The following is a 20,455-nucleotide window of genomic DNA, read 5'->3' as shown; positions in this document are numbered from 1 at the left end:
GTTGTCTATTGTCCTTGTACGTCCGTCTTGTCATTGCAATGATCATCCGTGTGGATGTGAGCAGAGGGAGACGAGCGTTTGGAAGAGGCGCTGAATGAAGAGAACCTGGTTGATGTCGAAGTGAAGACCGAGCAGTGAGGCGCTCGGCCAGTTATGTAGCCAGTATTAGAGTGGTCGTTCGACCATCTTGTCTTGTTATTTTATTCCGATAGACCGTTCGGTATTTGTGCTGTGTAAACCGTTCGATCAAGTTTCGTGTACGTTCGGCTTTTTCATTTGTAACTCTGAAGACGTGCGGTTTTGCACGTCTGTTTTGTTATTATTGTAAGACTGTACTCAAGGACGTTCGTCCTTGAGCGTTGTTTTGTTTTAGTTGGAAAACTGTACTGAAATATTATTAAATGTGATTTTCTGATTTTATGGTTTATGCTGTATTTTTGGGATGTCACATTAGTGGTATCAGAGCAGTTTTGTTCTTTTAAGGACACTGTAGGTTATGAGTACACTGTGTTTTTGCTGTGTGCTTAAATTGCGTTTAATGAGTTATTTTCGACTCTTTGAACAGGACTAACGTTCGTTCTTTTCTTCGTTCCAAAGAGTCAATGGCACCTAGACTTCCTCCTCCTCCACCACAGACCAATGAACATGATGTGCCCAACAACACCAGATTGTTGGTATCGGTGATCGAAAGGCTACAAGAGCAGAATGCTGTTCTGATGCAGCAAAACGCGACTAATTCACAAAATCTCGAAGCTGCTCGCGCTAATTCTGAAATGACTCAGAGGCAGCTGATGGAGATTCTTGCAGCTACTAGGGGTACGCCAGGAGCATCTGCTTCAAACACTACTCATCAGGCTGAGTGGAGTTTGGAAAATTTCTTGCAGCATCGTCCTGCAAAGTTTGATGGGAAATGCCTTCCTGACGAAGCTGATCAGTGGATAAGGGACATGGAGCAGATCTACAATGCCAAGCGATGTCCAGAAGACAACAGGTTAGCGTATACTGAGTATCTGCTGACTGGGGAGGCAAGTCACTGGTGGACAAGCGTTAAGATGATACTAACAGAAGCTGAAAGCCTTATTTCCTGGGAAGTGTTCAAGGAAAAATTTTATGAGGAGTATTTTCCGAACAGTGTCCGTTTCGGCAAAGAAGTGGAGTTTCTCCAGTTGGTGCAGGGCAATATGTCTGTTTCTGAGTACACTAACAGGTTCAAGCACTTGGTCCGTTTCAATACCATGGCTACCAGTGAAGTGTGGCAGTGCCGGAAGTTCGAAAATGGGCTGAGAAGTGATCTAAAGGTACTAATCTCCAGCCTTTGCATTAAGTCTTTTCCTGCCATGGTTGAGAGAGCAAAAGTGTTAGAAAAAAATGTGGCTGAAGTAGAACGACTGAAGAAACAACAACAACCAACTAGAGGGCCAATCATGTCCAGGCCTAATCTGAATCGGAATAGGTTGCCATATGCTCGCCCAGCACAACCATCTAATTCCCAGGCTATGGTTGTTGGTGGCCAGTCTGGACAGCACGGATCAGTCAAGTGTTTCCAATGCGGAGGACCACACTACCGGTCGTCTTGCCCTCAGTTATTGGGAGTAAAGTCCTGCACTCGTTGTGGAAGAAATGGTCATATAGAACGTGAGTGTAGAATGGGCGGACGAGCGGCAATGAGGCCGCTAAATGCTGGGAGGATGCAACAGGATCGGGGTGGACGAGCACAAGCTGTCGGTCGAGTGTATGCGATCACGGGCGCCGAAGCTGCCAGCTCAGGTACGCTCATCACCAGTACTTGTTTGCTGTTTGGAATGCCTGTTTGTGTATTGTATGATTCGGGGGCAACGCACTCCTTCATTTCGAAGGCGTGTGTTGAGAAATTGGGATTAGCCGAACGCGAGATGCAGTTCGACTTGGTAGTATCAACCCCAGCGGCTGGTGAGGTTAGGACGTCTACTGTATGTGTTAAGTGTCCTATAGAGGTTGAGGGGCGAAATTACAAAGTGAATCTCATCTGTCTACCCTTGAAAGATTTAGAAGTAATCTTAGGAATGGATTGGCTGGCTGCCAATCGCATTCTCATAGATTGCGGTGCAAAAGAATTGGTGTTTCCAGACGAGTATGAAGTGGATCTATCTGTGACGCTCGGTCAATTGAAAGAAGACATCGGGGATGGTGCCAGTTGTTTTCTGATCATGACGCATTCAGACGAACGAATTGAAGATTTGAATCATGAGCGACCGTCTAGTAAATCGAATGGAGGACGATCAGTCGTGGATGAATTCCCTGATGTATTTCCCGATGAAGTGCCTGGATTACCTCCTCCACGCGAGGTGGAATTTACTATCGACTTAGTGTCGAATGCTGGACCTATCTCTATTGCACCTTATCGGATGTCGCCAGCAGAGTTAGCTGAACTCAAGGAACATATTGAAGAGTTAATGGATAAGCAGTTTATCAGACCTAGCGCATCACCTTGGGGAGCGCCGGTACTCTTAGTGAAGAAGAAGGATGGTAGCTCTCGTCTCTGCATTGATTATAGGCAGTTAAACAAACTGACTATCAAGAACAAGTACCCTTTGCCTCGGATAGACGACCTGCTAGATCAATTACATGGCGCGGTCATATTTTCAAAGATTGATTTACGGTCGGGATATCATCAGATTCGGGTGAAGGAAGAAGACATCCAGAAGACAGCCTTCCGATCTCGATACGGACACTACGAGTATGTAGTAATGCCGTTCGGTGTGACAAACGCCCCAGCAATATTTATGGACTACATGAATCGTATCTTCAGACCGTATCTAGACAAGTTCGTAGTCGTCTTCATTGATGACATTCTCTTCTATTCCAAAAGCTATGAAGAGCATGAGATCACTTGAGGATCGTTCTAGGTGTGCTAAGAGAAAAGGAGTTATATGCCAAATTCTCTAAATGTGAATTCTGGATGAAGGAAGTACCATTCTTGGGACATGTGGTTTCAGCTGAAGGAATCTCAGTAGATCCGGCTAAAGTAAGAGCAGTACTGGAATGGGAGAGTCCACGCTCAGTTACCGAGGTTCGTAGTTTTGTGGGACTCGCGGGTACTATAGACGTTCATTGAAGGATTTTCCAAAATAGTAGCTCCGCTTACTCAGCTGACCAGAAAGGATCAACCGTTCGCTTGGACCGATCGGTGTGAAAGAAGTTTCCAGAATTGAAGAATAAGTTAACAAGCGCCCCAGTACTGGTCATACCTGACACGGCTAAACCCTTCGTGGTATATTGTGACGCGTCTCATCAGGGTTTGGGCTGTGTACTCATGCAAGAAAAGAGGGTGGTTGCTTACGCCTCTCGGCAACTGAAGGTTCACGAGAGGAACTACCCAACTCACGACCTGGAATTAGCAGCGGTCGTCTTTGCTTTGAAGATTTGGAGGCACTACTTGTATGGATCAACTTTCCAAGTGTTCAGTGATCATAAGAGTCTCAAGTACCTTTTTGATCAAAAGGAGTTGAATATGAGACAGAGACGTTGGCTGGAGTTCTTGAAGGACTATGACTTTGAACTACTTTACCATCCGGGAAAAGCAAATGTTGTAGCAGACGCTTTAAGCAGAAAGGTAGTTCACGTCTCCTCCATGATGGTCCGAGAGTTAAGTTTGGTAGAGAGCTTTAGAGATCTAAGGTTACAGTTCGACTTGGAACCGAATGTTATTAAATGTTGTACTCTTAGAATCTCCAGTGACGTATTTGACCGGATCAGAATGAAGCAGCGAGAAGACGAAGAGTTGGTGAAGATCTTGAACGCACTCGGTACAGATCAGGCCAAGGAGTTCAACACGGGAACAGACGGTTGTCTACGATACATGGGTAGGACGTGCATTCCGAATGATGGTGAGTTGAAAAGGATGATTCTTGAGGAAGGACACCACAGTCGTCTTAGCATACACCCTGGTATGACTAAGATGTATCAAGACCTCAGGAAATCTTTCTGGTGGCCGGGAATGAAGAGTGATGTCGCACGTTTTGTGGCATCGTGTTTAACGTGTCAACGAGCCAAGGCTGAACATCAGAGGCCAGGCGGTCTACTTCAGCAGTTAGAGATTCCGGAATGGAAGTGGGACGGCATTGCGATGGACTTCGTGACCCACTTACCTCGAACTGTCAGGAATCATGATTCCGTGTGGGTAATTGTGGATCGACTAACGAAGAGTGCTCATTTCTTAGCCGTCAATCTGAAGATGTCCATGACGAACCTGGCTAAGCTTTACATCAAGGAAATTGTTCGTCTACATGGAGTTCCGTCTAGCATTGTTTCAGACCGAGACACAAGGTTTACCTCTCGATTCTGGCAATCATTACAAAGTGAGCTCGGTAGCAAACTCCATATGAGTTCGGCTTATCATCCTCAGACGGACGGTCAGTCCGAGAGGACCATCCAGACGCTTGAAGACTTATTGAGGACGTGTGTTCTAGATCACATGGGCGTTTGGGATGAAGTCTTACCTTTGGTAGAGTTCACCTACAACAACAGTTTCCAAGCCAGCATAGGAATGGCTCCCTTTGAAGCTCTGTATGGGAGAAAGTGTCGAACGCCATTGTGTTGGTTTCAGGAAGGAGAAAAGGTCTTAACTGGACCAGAGCTCATTCAGCAGACGACTGAGAAGGTGAAATTGATCCAAGAAAGGCTGAAGGCATCTCGGAGCAGACAGAAGTCATACGCTGACAAAAGAAGAAGGCCATTGGAGTTCGATGCTGGAGATCACGTCTTCCTTAGACTACATCCAACTACTGGGGTGGGGAGAGCCATTCGACCCAAGAAGTTGTCTCCCAAGTTCATCGGACCCTATCAGATCTTAAGGAAGATCGGACCAGTCGCATATGAGTTATCTTTGCCGCCTCAGTTATCAAACTTGCATCCGGTCTTCCACGTTTCTCAACTTCGGAAGTACGTATCCGACCCTTCTCACATATTAGAGTTAGAAGATATTCGTCTTCGTTAAGATCGTACGTTGGAGATGCAGCCGGTACGCATTGAAGATAGCAACACCAAATACTACAAGAGGAAACCAGTCAGATTGGTGAAGGTCGTCTGGGATGAAAAGACGGGCGACTCTACATGGGAAGTGGAAGATGCCATGAAGGATTTGTATCCCCATCTGTTTGAGAGTACGTCTTAATTTTCGAGGACGAAAATTTTTGTAGTTGGGGGGAATGTCAGGCCTCAGAAAAAAGAAAAAAAAAAAAAAAAAAAAAAAAAAAAAAAAAAAAAACGTGGCAGCCTGAGAGCGCGCCACCTCAGCGACGCACGTAAAGTCAGCAGCGTCTGACACACGCTAACAGACGCGTGAAATTTAGTCAAAACGTAGTGGGAATTGGCAGAAGGCTGTCAGCGTTAGTGGACGTGCGCTGGCAATGGGAACGCACGCTGGCAAGGTGGAAAAACGGATATGAGACTCTGATAAATCCTCCACCCTCCACACGCTCCACCATTTTCGTTTCTGAATTCTCTTCCTTCTCTCTTCACTCTCTGCACCTTCTCTCTAAGGAACCACCGTTTCATCTCCTCCAATTCTGGGATCCGGCAGCGGAAGGACGAACGTCATCCAAGGCTTCCAGAAAAGCCGTTCGTTTCAGACTGAGCTGGTAAGCCTTTTTCCCACTCTCTGGACGTTCGTTTTCCGCGTATGCAAACTCAATTCTGAGTTGTGCGTTCGTCCTTTCTTAGTGTAGCGTAATTCTGATTTGGCGGTTGGGCTCGTTCATTATAGCTTGGTTTAACGAGCGTTGACGAGCGGAGGATTTATAGTGGAAAGGAGAAATTGTGTGCGTCAGTGGACGTTCGTCATTCCAGGTAAGGGAAGCTTATTTGATTTAATTCATGTTGTGTGCTTCGTTTGAACGTTCGTTAATTACTGTGTGAATATAATGCATGATGATGGTGTGATTTGAGTTGCATGAACGTTCGTTATTTACTGAGTGAAAAATGATATATGACTAAGTTTACGTATGTTGTATGAAATATATGAGATTTGGATGATATGGATTATATGAAGATTGTAAATTGTACCATGACATGAACGAATGGAATTTATGAACTTGTATAATGAGAAATGAACTGAAAATGAATTTTTGTAAGAATTTTCCCTATGAAAATGCACATCCGTACTGAACGGTCATTGACCGTTCGGTTTTTATCTTGTTTTGGACGAGCGTCCTCTTATCTAAAAACTATGCTTAAGCGTTCGTCCATATACTAAATTGAACGTTCGTCCTAATCTTATATTGAACGTTCGTCCTAGTCTTATACTGTACGTTCGTCCGAATTGGTGTTCAGTCTTATGCTGAACGCTCCCTCTAATAAGCGCTCGGTCTCACACTGAGCGTTCGTCCTAATGGTGCTCGGTTTTGAACTGAGCGTTCGTCCAAATTGGCGCTCGGTTTTGAACTGAGCGTTCGTCCAAATGGCGCTCGGTTTTGATCTGAGCGTTCGCTCTAGTTGGTGCTCGGTCTCTAACTGAGCGTTCGTCCAAATGGTGTTTGGTTTTGAAGTGAGCGTTCGTCCTAATGGTCTCGGTTTTGATTGAGCGTTCGTCCTAAAGGGTGTTCGGTTTATACTGAACGCTCGTCCTAATGGTGCTCGGTTTTGAAAGGAGCGTTCGTCCTAAAAATGAGGCTCGGTCTTACACTGAGCGCTCGCTCAAAATGGTGTTCGGTTTTATTGAAAAACCGTAGGTCCAACTTCAGATTTACCACGTTCGTTTTCTGATTCCTAACGACCGTCCGTTCATTCAATTGAATTTTTCAATTAAATAACGTTCGTCCAATGAACAGTGTACGTCATGGAAATTCTGCCGTTCGTGCTCGTATTCGAACGAGCGTCTCTTGGTCTTGCTCACAGCGTTCGTCCTTAGTCTTATTCGGGACAGAACGTTCGTTTTTGATGATTTCCTTATAAATGATGAAAATGGATATGAATTGATGAGTAATGAATGATGAACAGTATACGAGATGAAAATGAAACTATGATTATTGAACGAGGGTTCCAGGTAGGAACGACTCAGATGAAAGTTGAAATTCGTAAAGTATGACTGTGGGAAGTTAATGCTGGCTGTTCAATCCTGATATTCCGTGAGTGATCGTCCTCAAGTAGAGGCGCACGTCATGCGTGGGAATGGCAGGAGGTCGTCGTCCTTAGAGGTACTTTGGACGGACGTACTAACCTCGGGTGGCAGCTGATGAGAATGCCAGTTACCACACCACCCGGGTGCACGAACGCCTGTAACTACGCAGAATTCATACAGTCCGGACAGTCAGTCGTGTCGAGTTTTATTTTGTGCATGCGTTATAATGTCTTGATGTGTGATAAATTATGTAATGAATTGTATGACTGATGCATGAGTTAAATTAAGTAAGCTTACCCTTTCGTTTCCTTGTGTTGTCTATTGTCCTTGTACGTCCGTCTTGTCATTGCAATGATCATCCGTGTGATGTGAGCAGAGGGAGACGAGCGTTTGGAAGAGGCGCTGAATGAAGAGAACCTGGTTGATGTCGAAGTGAAGACCGAGCAGTGAGGCGCTCGGCCAGTTATGTAGCCAGTATTAGAGTGGTCGTTCGACCATCTTGTCTTGTTATTTTATTCCGATAGATCGTTCGGTATTTGTGCTGTGTAAACCGTTCGATCAAGTTTCGTGTACGTTCGGCTTTTTCATTTGTAACTCTGAAGACGTGCGGTTTTGCACGTCTGTTTTGTTATTATTGTAAGACTGTACTCAAGGACGTTCGTCCTTGAGCGTTGTTTTGTTTTAGTTGGAAAACTGTACTGAAATATTATTAAATGTGATTTTCTGATTTTATGGTTTATGCTGTATTTTTGGGATGTCACATTAATCCTCAGGAAGTACTCGTCTGAGGTAACGTACGACTAGACTTGATTTCGAGCGTTCGTCCTTGGAGCTCGGTTAATAAGGTTTGGTGTTCATCGGCAGCGTTCGGCCTTTGATGATGATTGATTCCAGAACGTTCGTTCAGACAGCATCAGAGTTGGAAATAGCGTTCGGCAATAATGCATGAATCCGTGGGTGTATTTTGAAACAATTATTGAGAATTGTTAGTTATTTCCTTGATCCAATATTGGTTTATTTATACATGTTATTGAGAATATGTATGAATTCGTGATTGAGCACGTTTATTCTGTTGGAGGTGGTACATACACTATGTTATTTACTTGTAACTTCGTCTGTCTTTTGAGCATTTTTGCTAGTCTCACGCGTGGGACTGAGATTCGAGTGTCACCTTCTTCTGCGCGAGGAGGTGAATGTCTCGCCCAATGACTTCGGCTCGTGTTGAGTATAGTGCATCGTTACGCGTAGTATCGATGTTTTTACTCGTTAGTCCTTGAGGAGTCGGGGAGATAGGTCTGAAGTCGCGATGGAAGACGGCTCGGGTCGCCTGTTATTGAGAGCAGGTTATGACGACGAATTACAAGTAAACGACATTGTTTATGAAAGACTAGTCTGCAATGTCATGTGTGTCGATTTATATTAAATCATGGAAATTATTATAGTTTATATGTAATGGGCTTATGATGTGATATTTCTGGTTACTCACCCTGAAATGTTGTGGTTGTGGTTTCCACCTACGATGATCGTACTTGTACGGGAGTAGATGGTATTGCAGATAAAGCTGGATTGGAATAGCTCTTCGAGAGAGATGGGAAATAAAACTCGTTGGGATTTTTATAATGTCTTCTGAATTATGTTCGTTTGATTTTGTTATTTTAAGGAAACAATTAAGATTTGGTTTGTTGTAATGTATGAACTTATGAGGTGTGTATGGTTTGCTTATGTGATGTATTGTTAAAAAAAAAACACTTTCATAAGATTCATGCTTCAAGATTATTATTATTATTATTATTATATTTTATAAAGGGTGTTACAGTGTCCGGTTAAGTATTGATCTGTTACAGTTCGGCCTTGAATGTTTCGTACCGTTCGGTTAGAATTAGATTTAGTACTGTTCAGTCAGGCTTTGATTTAATACTGTTCGGTTAAGTGCTGATGTGGTACTGGTTGGTCATGTGTTAAGTTGTGATCATTCGGTCAGGATTCTAGACGATCGTCCAGTACTTTAGGTGTTCGACAAAGTGCTCTAAGTGCTCTAGACGAGGACCTCCCTCTACTCTCACTATTGACACTATTCTTCTTTATGTGAGCATGAACAATGCTTTGAGTGTAGGGATAGACAGACCGATCTAAGTTCACTACAGTTATACAGAACAACCACAACACCACATATTACTTTCATCCATCTCTCCCCGGATTTGTATAACATGTCGAACTAACAGTCGTCTTTGCACTTGCATAGTTCTGCTGGCACTCTCCAACACTAGCAAGGTAAATCCCCAACCTGCCTATCTCTGCCATTAAAGGCTATAGACGAGGACCTCCCTCTACTCTCACCACTGACACTGTTCTTCTCTATATGAGTATGAACAATGCTTTGAGTGTAGAGATAGAGAGACTGATCTAAGTTCACTAAGGTTATACAGAACAACTACAACACCACATAACACTATCATCCATCTCTCCTTGAGATGTCCAAATCATACTCAAATTCATTATTTACCTTCACAATCATATTATCACGGTAATTTATCATAACTCATGCATTCACATATTTTTCACATACATCAGAGTATATATTCAAAACACATTACACACTTAAAACAAGAGCATTTATCCTTGGAAACGAACACTATTTGCCGAGCACTATTTGGATGAGTACTATTTGGACGAACGCTATTTGATCGAACGGTATCTGCCGAACGCTATTTGCTGAAGACTATTTGGACGAACGCTAAGAGATCAAACACTAGGCCGAACGTTCAAAACCAAACACCAAATTAGATCAAACACTATTAGGCCGAACGCTATGAGATTAAACGCTATTGGGTCGAACGCTAAAACACCGAACTTCATATCATATCGAATACTGTTTAGACGAACGTTAAGATTGATCACTTAGGCTCGACACTAAACACCATCAAGACCGAACGTTCACTAACACATAATATGACCGAACGCTTAAGATTGAAGCCTGAGACTATCTGATTAAGATCGAACGCTAAAAGCACTGATACGCCAAGATTTAACGCTTACCAGCTAAACCTCAGAATACCTGATCCAGGTCGAACGCTATCAATCACTAATCACATAATAATACCGAACGCTCAAGATTCAAACTTATGACTATCAAATTAAGACCGAACGCTCAAGATCACTTCTTGAGAATACTAATTTACGACGAACGCTTATAATCACTATTATACCAAAACCGAACGCTTAAGATCCAAACCTAAGAATGCAAATTAGGACCGAACGCTCACAATCACTAATACAGAACTAAGACCGAATGCCTTAGATCACTCTCTGAGAATACCAGTTTAAAGCCTACGATCACTATTTCACGAAATCCGAACGCTTTAGATTGAAGCCTAAGAATACCAACTTAAGACCGAACGCATACAATAAGTGGTACACCGAGATCGAATACTCAAGATTAACCACTATTAAATTGGACACCATTAGGACGAACGTTTTGAGGATGGATCGGATACCTAGAGAACTATGTCGAACACCTAAAGTACTGGACGATCGTCTAGATTCCTGACAGAATGATTACCACTTAATCCAGTACCACATGAACACTTAACCAAACAGAATTAAATCAAAGCCTGACCGAACGGTACTAAATCCAATCTGACCGTTCGGTACTAAATAAAATCCTGAGAATATTAATTTAATCTGAACGCTACAATTTCAAATTCACTAAGACCGAACGTTCATGATCCAACCTTAAGAATATCAATTTACAACCGAACGTTAGAGATCTAAATTTACGAATATCAATTTAAGACCGAACGCACACTAATACATAGAAACCGAACTTTCATGATTCAAACCTAAGAATATCAGATGAAGGCCGAACGCTACAATCAATAATTCGCCAAAGCGGACGTTCAAGATTCAAGCTTGATAATACTAAATTAAGTCGAACACTACCGTTACTAATACACGAAGACCGATCGTTCGAATGCTCAAGATTGAAACTTAAGTATACCAATTATTACGAATGGTCAAAATCAATAATACACCCAGACGAACGCTCTAGATCACCATTGGAAACAACCTAATTAAAACCGAACGTTCAATTTTGGCCGACCACTAATAGGTCGCGCACTGTTTGGACGAACGTGCATTTCTGCAGAATTCTGCAGAATCGTACCAAATTTTCCAGAAAACCCAGAAACCCTATTTCTCATCCCCTTCTTCCCAGATTTGCATCAAACACAGTATATTTCAACAATCAAACAAAAACATCTAACTCCCCTTACCTCTTGAAGACTCTTGAATCTATCTCCCCCAAGACTTGCAGTACCAAGGTCTCCTTGCAACTCCAGAAAACCTCCACTTCACCTCCCTGAACGATCATGCAGCAAGGACTCCACTCTCCCAATTGCACCCCCCAAATCCTCCTCTCAGCATATTTTTAAAGCCAAGACTTGCTTTCTGTGAGTGCTCTCTGGACGGTGTAAAATGAGAGAAAGGGGCCCTTTGGTGGCTGCTCTCCATGGTGCCAAAATAAATAAATAAAAAAAAAGACCCACTTCTTCCTATGGGCGGCTGGTGCTTCCATGTAATAATTGTACTCCTATAATGCAATAAGTGGGTGACTGCCCTATCCCCACCACTTCTCTTAAAACGTGCGGTCCTTACACCACTCCCTCGGTCGACACTTGGAGAAGATGCGCGACTTGCCTCAGCGCTTTTCTTAAAGCCTCTTGTATGCTTCACCACTATTGCTTCGCGCATTTCTTCTCTTTCCTCTCTATCTTCACAAAAATTATGTAATGTCTTAAAGTTTTATGAAAAATTAAATTTTTTTAAATTATTAATTTTTTTTTAAATTAATATAAGAAGAGACATATTAAATCTTGTTTAATTGAACAAATTAAAAAGATTAATAATTTTTTAACAGGTCATTATATATATATATATATATTAATATGTATATCTTAAAATTTATTAATATTTTTCAATTGTGTTTTGTATCGAATTTTAGATGCATATATTTATATATTTAGTGTAGTGTAACTTAAAAATCAATGAGAAATATTAACATAAGTTTCCTAGATATATGATCCGTATGTAATGGCTGACATAAGTCTTTAATGAAAAACAAGTGTTGCCTACCCATATTACGTACGGATCTGGAAATTTTATTTTAAAAAAAATTAAATTTAGTTTTGATTATTTGGAAGCCTTCCCCTCTCTCGAACTCTCAAACGCAGCAATCTCGTTGTGCCTCCTTCACAAGACAACTTCGTTGATCTGACATTGTCGTTCGGTGGTTCGGTGGCGGAGTCCGTCATTCAGCGCAGTTCGTTGTCGCTCTTGGTTAGGGCGGCGCTGAGAGAGTATCTTCATCTGGTAAGTAAACCCTAATGGTTAGTAATCCATAAATTAGTAAAATGGTCAAACTCGCGAACCCTAATCTCGGTTTTTTATTTTATTTTTGGCACATTTCTGTTTGTGCTCGCAAAAATGGTAAAAAAAGTAGTTGGATTGTTACCAGGCATCGATTGAGGCGACTGTGTTGCGGTTTAAGAAGATTCCAAGCGGTATTAAGGACTGAGACATATAGCACTTCTTGTTGCGAAGGCCCTTAGTGAAGGAACCAGAGGTGAGTGACTTCCTTTGCCATTCAAGTTTCTTTGATGCAGAAAAATGTGTTTCTATTTTCTTCTTTTGTTTGGTTGGTATACAATCTGTAGTTTGGTATTTGAATGGAATGGAAGAAAGTTTCTTATATGATACTTGATGTGGATGATAAGGAATAAAGTTTTTAGTTGTTATCTGATTGATTTTTTACAAATAGAAAGATATGAAAAAGCATACCTCATTGGCAATGCCATACTTAGCACAGTCAATAGGTAAACGTGTTGCAGGCCAACTCTTTCCTTGCCTAGACAAAGTCTCTATCAGTACCACCACTTAGAGAACCTCCTTACATCCTTTTGCAGTGGACTAACTCCTTTCTCCTATTTTCTATATCATCAATTTCATTTTGAGAAATGGATTGATACCCATTAGTTGATGGAGAAGCCAATGTTTGGTGTTGAAGAACTCCCTGCCAATCAGCCTGGTCAATATTACTTGAGGCAGACAAAAAATGGTTGAATTGTAGAGGGTCTTGGTGTTCCCTTGAGTATAGTAAGTGGAAAGAGGGCGAAATTGAGCTTGAGCTACTTGTCTCTGTTTTACCCGGGCTGCTGCAATAAGATTGTTCATAGGCTTAGGAGTTTCTGGAGTCCTAGAAACAAAACATACATTACTTCTTCCATGCCCACCACAATTCTGTAACAATATAAATAAAGAAGTGGAAACAAAAAAGAGAGTAAAAGATTTAAATATAGAAACAGAAGAAAATGAAAAAAAAAAATGTACCTGTCAACATGAAAAGCTTAAAATTCCTTTAATAACGATAATAGGAACAAGAACGGTGTGTTTCTAATTATGTGTAGTTTTTTTAACCCATAATCGTTATTGACATGGGTGCAACCAGCTGTAAATCATTCCCTTTCCAACATAGTTGCTTGTCCAATTGCAAAGAAAGATATGAAAAGGGGGCATTCTGATAGCATTTCAGAGTGATGTTCAGCCATCCGTCCATCCATCTCTGGCAGCAGCAAAGTTCAAAATAAAATTTCCACATTAGTGTAAAGGGAGAAAAAGAATCGTTTCAAAAGTCCTGTAGTGTAGCTTAAACACTCAACACAATACATTAGGCCCCAACTCTGCTTTCTGCTTTGTTGCCAACCCAAAATTCCCAATCCCTTTTTGTTTCTTTGTCTCTCTCTTCCTCAACACAATACATTAGGCCCCTTAAGACGTCTAATTGTGAAAAAAATGTCTCTGAAGTATGGTAGGGCTTTCTGTCATCAGCAGACATATGGAACTCAATTTGTAGTTACTTGTATCATACTTGAGCCTTTTCAGTTTGATTTGAGTTTTACTTGAGTTGGCTGGTTTTGCTCATCAGAACAAAATTTCCCTCCTTTTTCAAGTGAGACATGTTTATAAACTTTGACAACATAAGAATGTTCCAAAAAGAGGAATGAAATGATGAACTTAACGAAATAATAGGGTATAAACAGTAAAGTGTTCCTCATCTATCAATCAGTTTTTCATATTTGTGGTATCCTATGCTACTAACTATCTAATTTATTTAGTTAATAATACAAATGCAGGTATTTTAAACAACGTTCCCTATTCCTATGGTTTGCATAGCTAATAATAGTTTTGTTCGAAAGTAGAAAGGATCAAGGACCAAATAGCAGTGCTCGTGACGTCAAAGCTGGATTGTCAATATTAAATAAGTGTCATGCCAATTAGCTGGTGCTGATATAAAACAAACTTTTTGATTAAAGTTAACAAAAAGTAGTGTACTTATTATTATAGATTATGGTTAAACTATCATAACTAAAGAAAACTTGAAGAATTAGGCTGTGATGAAGAGTCAAAGTAAATTCATAACTCAAGATTATCACTGATACAATCAGACTAACTAAAGTAAGTAAACATAATTAGTAGGAAGAATAGTTTTTCATCTCTTTCTATCTATGGATGCTATTCATCACTGGCCTCTTTATCAGCTAGACATTAAAAATGCATTCTTACATGGTGAATTGCAAGAAGTTTAGATAGATCAACACCCTGGTTTTCTTACTCCCAACAATTCTTGTCTTGTTTGTAAGCTTCAACGGTCTCTCTATGGTTTGGTTGTTTCAGTTCTGTCTTGATACAATTTGGCATGACCAGGTGTGAGGCTAATCATTCTGTCTTCTCTTTACACTCCTCTATTGGCAAGTGCATTTTCCTTGCTTATGTTGATGACATTATCATCACGGGTGATGATGAGATTGGATTCGACAACTCAAAGCGCACCTTTCACAACAATTATTACTGAAACTGCTATGCTTGACTGTTGTCCTTGTGATACTCCTATTGATCCCAATATCAAGCTTCTTTTGGATCAGGAGGAGCCATTGAAAGACCTGGAAAGATATAGTCGCCTAGTAGGCGGACTCAACTATCTCACTATCACCAGACCCAACATCACTTTTGCTGTTAGTGTGGTAAGCCAATTTCTAAATGCTCATTGTGATAGCCATTGGGATGCTCCTAGATGAGGATTATTGTACGAAGACAAAGGTAGTACTAAGATCACTTGTTACTCTGATTTGGATTGGGCAGGATCATCGTCAGATAAAAGATCCACTTTTGGGTACTATGTTCTTATCGAAGGTAACCTTATCTCATGGAGAAGCAAGAAGAAAAATATAGTTGCTAGATCTAGGACAGAAGCATAATATCGTCTATGGCAGCAACTAGTTGTGAGCTATGTGGCTTAGGCAACTACTTCTACAACCAAAAATAGGAGACATCCATGAAACAAGGCTTATTTGTGACAATCAACTACACTTCACATTGCATCAAACCCGACTTTCCATGAAAGATCCAATCATATTGAAATTGATTGTACTTTGTTAGAGAAAAGGTGCTCTATGGAGAAATCCCTATTGATCTTGTTAACACTAGCTATCAGCTGGCTGACATGTTCACCAAGTCCCTTAGAGGTCCTCGGATTGAGTACATTTGTAGTAAGTTTGATACATATGACATATATGCTCCAGCTTGAGGGAAAGTGTTAAAATATAATCCGTTGTTACGGATTTTTAGGGGATTAAGTGTTACATAATCTAGAAAATTAGGATTATTGATTTCTAATTATTAGGTGTATTTATTATAATTGATTTTGTATTATGCTATAAATACATTTGGTCTGCATTAGACACGCAATATATTCAGAACATATACAATTCTATATATTAGTTTCTTAAAAATTTTTGTCAGTTGTATATAGAATATTTTTAATTTTTATTTTGTGAATTTAGATTTCTTGAGTTGTGTAACTAATATTCACTTAATTTGCTATATTTAATCAAGGCAACCGTCTGTTCATATTTTTCTTGAAACTTTAATTTGACATATTTTAGTTTCTAATGAATAGAAACTAAATTTCTATGCAATTTATTACTGTATAGTGTACTTAAAGAAGAGAACTATCACCACAGATGAGGATGGCATGGAGATTCCTGTGCCTGCAGATGATTGATTTCTTGAAATAATAAGTTTCATTGTTTTTATGAGATTGGCCTGTACTCATTATAAATACTTGTCTGCTTATTAAATATATAAATACGTTATAATGATCATATGACAGTGGAATTGTATGGCCAACTTATTTCTGATTATCTCTGATCTTGCCACAACCGATTAGTTCTGGTGTTTGGTGACCACAAGCGCACCAGTCATAATTGATCTGTTTCACAGTTTTTTGAAAATTTCCAGTGTTCTAATTTGTCTCAGGTTGTGTCTCTGTCACATAGAAAACACCATGAATTTTGCAGCGTCATTTTACAGAAGATTGAATGTCAAGGAACTTGTGACAAATATTCCTGTGTATAGAAGCACCAGTGGTATAGCCTCATTATCCTATATTGGCTACTGTATGATGTCTTTCTAAAGTAATCTAGACTAATGATTTTTTGACCCACTATTGTAGATGTATCTGGAGAAGGTTTGAGTATGTTGTTCAGGCGCTGGGCTACCAAAAAGACTGCTGGTTCTACCAAGAACGGACGGGATTCAAAACCCAAGAACCTTGGAGTGAAGAAATTCGGTGGGGAGGTATTTTTCTACACTTTTTAGTACTAATTATTGCCATGCAGGTAGAGGAAGTGAGAACTGAATCTAGATGTTCTGAACATGGTTCATTGACTTCATTCACTCATGATGTAACTCTTCTCTTACTATGCAGAGGGTGATACCTGGAAATATCATTGTTCGACAACGTGGCACTCGTTTTCATCCAGGAAACTATGTCGGACTTGGGAAAGATCATACTCTGTTTGCATTGAAAGAGGGATTGGTGAAGTTTGAACGGAACAAGCTGACTGGTCGCAAATGGGTGCATGTTGAGCCTAAGGAAGGCCATGTTCTCCACCCTCTGTATGCAAATGCCTCTGCTTCTGAAGTAAAGGTTGCTGTGTAAGTCTCACTAATGTCATCCATGATAGAAATTTTTTATCTGGTGACAGAATTCAACTTACCTTCTTGGCTATGTGAACACCGATATGTTCTCACTCTGCCTTTATTAATACCTTCTTTAATTGAAAAATGGGTTAGTTGGCTGGTACATACTCTTCTATTGGAATTATTTAAAAGAATGACTGTGGAAGGAAACATGAGTTGGTACTTAAACATGTTTAGGAGTTGCTCCTTTTATTTGTTTGCTTAACTATATTTGATTATTATATGCAGTGTTAGCTAGCATAGCAACATTTATTTTGGTTAATAATGGTACAAGTCTTTGAGGGCCAAACTAATTTGTTAGCGCAACCAAGAAGGGTGTTTGCACGGTATTTAATGTATAATCACCTGTTCTGGTAACTTTTTGCTGTTGTGGATGGCTATATTAACAATAAAATATTTCTTGTGAGGTGAGTAATGTGTAACAATAAAATTCTATTGTTGAATTTAAACTATCGTACGTTTGTTAAATAGTGGGTTTTTCATGAAAAAGAGAGTAAAATAGTCATCAATGTTTAACACAATTACATCTACAATTGGAGTTCAACGGTAGAATAACCGTTTGAATTAAAAAAAAATACCAGTACATATTCAAGGACTTTGGCTTCCAGGACTACGATAAAAAGGTAGTTCCTCTCATCGGTAGAGACCTCAGTGTCCATTTCACAAACTTTAATGCTGATGAATTTTTCACAAACGCTCAGGTCTACGCCTTTCTCCATGATAGCTTCATCCGTCAGGAGTCAAACATCGTTATTGATGAGGTAACCATCATAAACATTCTTCATTATTGCAAAGTGAAATCTATATCCGGTCTCATGATTCAATACATTTTTGTAATCAAATTTCACAGTTCAAATTCTCTTCTACTCAATTTTATTTGTACATAGTTTTAGTATATGTTGTGTTTACATTTTTTCAGTTTTTCTTTCATATTCTACTATGTTTGGTAGACATGCAATGCATAGTAGTTTTAGGAGTTTAGTGAGTTAATTTTTGCCCTCAATTGTTGTTTACAAATATTTAATGGAGGTGAAGGAAGAAACACCAAAAGATAAAAAAGGAAAAAGAAAATGAGCATGGCCACCGGCCCATGCTGTAAGCCTAGTCTGATTTTCATCATAGTTATGATTTTGTTTCACTTTTAAAGGTAAGGTAAGTTTGGAGACTTATATAATATTTTGTGTTTATTTTAGTTTATATCTAATATATTTTCTCAAATTTTTTATTTTCTAAAAGATTATTAAATTAATAAAAAAATAGTTTAATAACACATTCTGCATTAAAAATAAAATTATTTCCAAAAATAAATAAAAAATGATTAAATAATAACTTAGTCTCATAAAAATAAGCAATACTAATAAAAATTAAGAACATGTCACCTGTAACAAATTAAAAAAAACGTGCATACAAATAAATTTTTTATAATACAAGTAAAAGTACATATAAACATGATTTCCATTAAAAAGTAGTGTATGTAAACTCAAATTCTTAATAGTGTTCAATACAAAAAGTCATAAATAGTTTTGTTTTTTTCTTCAAAATGTCACTATTTGATAAGATTAGGGAAATTTGAATTTGACCAATTTTCCTTTTTGTGTGGCTGACAAGTACCATACACTATTTGTGCGGTAACATTGAATGTTGGAAGTCTTCCCTACCATAACACTTTCCTCCAACTTTCCCTTTTGAGCAGTGCCATTTTGGTGTGGAAGAAGGAAAAATAATACACCTTTTACAAACATTTTATATTACAATAATTTTTTAAAATAAAAATATGAATTATAATAAACTTTATATTGTAATTGTTTATATATGAGACAAATCTAACTTTATTTAAGAGTCAAGATCACAAATTGGTCTGTTTACAGAATATTGAAGAGAAATACCTTCACAAAATAAAATAATTAAGAAAACGTAATTGTATTGGTTCTTTCATTAGAAATATAGTATACAAATTTATTCTAGGTTTAATCCTTTTTGACGTCCCTATTTGTGTAGGAATGTCTCAGATAGGTCCTCGTTTTCTAAAGTGTATCAAAATGGTCCTTAATTTTGAAAATTGAGATCAATTGAGTCCTTCCCGTTAAGTTGGGTGGACGGCGTTAAAAAAATTGATGAATGAGATGCTGAGATGACGAACGAACGCTCGTCCACTAGCGAACGAACGCTCGGCGACCACCGAACGAACGGTCGTCCAGTGTGGAACGAACGGTCGTCCAGTGTGGAACGAACGGTCGTCCAGTGTGGAACGAACGGTCGTCCAGTGTGGAACGAACGGTCGTCCAGTGTGGAACGAACGGTCGTCCAGCGGTAAGAGGTCGACGAGCGTTCGTTCGCTGGTGGACGAGCGTTCGTTCGTCATCTCAGCATCTCACTCATCAATTTTTTTAACGCCGTCCAGCCAACTTAACGGAAAGGACTCAATTGATATAAATTTTCAAAATTAAGGACCATTTTGATACACTTTAGAAAATGAGGACCTATCTGAGACATTCCTACACAAATATGGACGTCAAAAAGGATTAAACCTTTATTCTATAATCTGAATATGTTTCTACAGATTTACTTACATATTGACCGGCGATTTTTTTTATACTAAAAATTAAAAATGATTTATATTGGACATAAATAATTATAAAGTATTAATAACTTTTAGTTAATAATATACATATCGTTTGAATTTTCATTTCTTCTATCATTTGGGTCACATCAAATTTAATTCATCCTCATGTTTTGCTTTCATACTATGTGACTTTCCTGGAAATTACCCTCTTGACTAATTGGTACACACGAAGAATTGTGTCCTTAATAAAATAAATTCAACCATGACCATATTTCTAGATCTCACAAATATCTAAAGATCTATAGTTCTTGAAAAAAAATTATAATTTGGTTGATTTAAATGATTAAAGGTTTTTGTTTTCAATAATTGACGTAAATATGCTATTAAATTTTAATAAAAAAGTATCATATCAAAAATCAAATTTAAAATTTTAAAATATATAAAAATTTATGGATATTAAAATATATATTCAAGTTAAGTTAGATATTTATTGTAAGGTCTCGAAAACGTAACCAGTCTCCACCTGTCAAATCACGTTATTAATGCCAAAAACCCTGCTCAGGCGCCATTAAAACGCACCCAAATCCCCTCTGCGTGGATGCCAGGTGTCGCTAACCAATAATCTGGAATCAGTTAGTGGAGTACAAGTGGCAGCAGGAGAATGGACACTCGTCCTACGTTGAAAGGAAAATGATTTTTCA

At 39.2% G+C, this 20,455-nt stretch overlaps 2 protein-coding genes across 4 annotated transcripts; both read left to right on the top strand.

Annotated features, from left to right (window-relative positions):
* Positions 1 to 602: 602 nt before the first annotated feature.
* Positions 603 to 4,975, top strand: LOC148202552 (uncharacterized). Its single transcript, XM_088109651.1, has 6 exons — positions 603 to 2,480; positions 2,655 to 2,807; positions 2,945 to 3,049; positions 3,482 to 3,866; positions 3,948 to 4,337; positions 4,488 to 4,975. Exons 1-6 carry the CDS (start codon positions 603 to 605, stop codon positions 4,973 to 4,975), a joined length of 3,399 nt encoding a protein of 1,132 aa, XP_087965777.1.
* Positions 4,976 to 12,267: 7,292 nt separating this feature from the next.
* On the top strand, positions 12,268 to 17,412 carry LOC148202551 (uncharacterized). Of its 3 annotated transcripts, none has more exons than XM_088110391.1 (5): positions 12,268 to 12,463; positions 12,609 to 12,716; positions 16,466 to 16,575; positions 16,662 to 16,786; positions 16,917 to 17,412. In XM_088110391.1, exons 3-5 carry the CDS (start codon positions 16,494 to 16,496, stop codon positions 17,148 to 17,150), a joined length of 441 nt encoding a protein of 146 aa, XP_087966517.1. In that variant the 5' UTR covers positions 12,268 to 12,463; positions 12,609 to 12,716; positions 16,466 to 16,493; the 3' UTR covers positions 17,151 to 17,412. The 3 variants fall into 3 exon arrangements, with proteins under 3 accessions (XP_087966517.1, XP_087966514.1, XP_087966515.1); XM_088110388.1 differs by having other exon boundaries at positions 12,594 to 12,716; XM_088110389.1 differs by having other exon boundaries at positions 12,591 to 12,716.
* The last annotated feature ends 3,043 nt before the right edge of the window (positions 17,413 to 20,455 follow it).

This window comes from Vigna umbellata, chromosome 3 (assembly GCF_029865625.1).
Source record: "Vigna umbellata cultivar VRB3 chromosome 3, Vumbellata_1.0, whole genome shotgun sequence".
In the NCBI taxonomy this organism is placed as follows: Eukaryota; Viridiplantae; Streptophyta; class Magnoliopsida; order Fabales; family Fabaceae; genus Vigna; species Vigna umbellata.
The sequence above is the reverse complement of the archived record's forward strand: the minus strand, read 5'-3'. Positions and strand labels throughout refer to the sequence as shown.

Bases quoted from the DNA above. Each gene is read 5' to 3' on its own strand.
- LOC148202552 (XM_088109651.1), top strand. From the start codon at position 603: ATGGCACCTAGACTTCCTCCTCCTCCACCACAGACCAATGAACATGAT. The intron at 2,808-2,944 runs GTAGTCGTCTTC...TTCTGGATGAAG, and splicing joins GACCGTATCTAGACAAGTTC to GAAGTACCATTCTTGGGACA. The intron at 3,050-3,481 runs GTTCGTAGTTTT...TTTGATCAAAAG, and splicing joins GTCCACGCTCAGTTACCGAG to GAGTTGAATATGAGACAGAG.
- LOC148202551 (XM_088110391.1), top strand. From the start codon at position 16,494: ATGAATTTTGCAGCGTCATTTTACAGAAGATTGAATGTCAAGGAACTT. The intron at 16,576-16,661 runs GTATAGCCTCAT...CCACTATTGTAG, and splicing joins TGTGTATAGAAGCACCAGTG to ATGTATCTGGAGAAGGTTTG. The intron at 16,787-16,916 runs GTATTTTTCTAC...CTTACTATGCAG, and splicing joins TGAAGAAATTCGGTGGGGAG to AGGGTGATACCTGGAAATAT.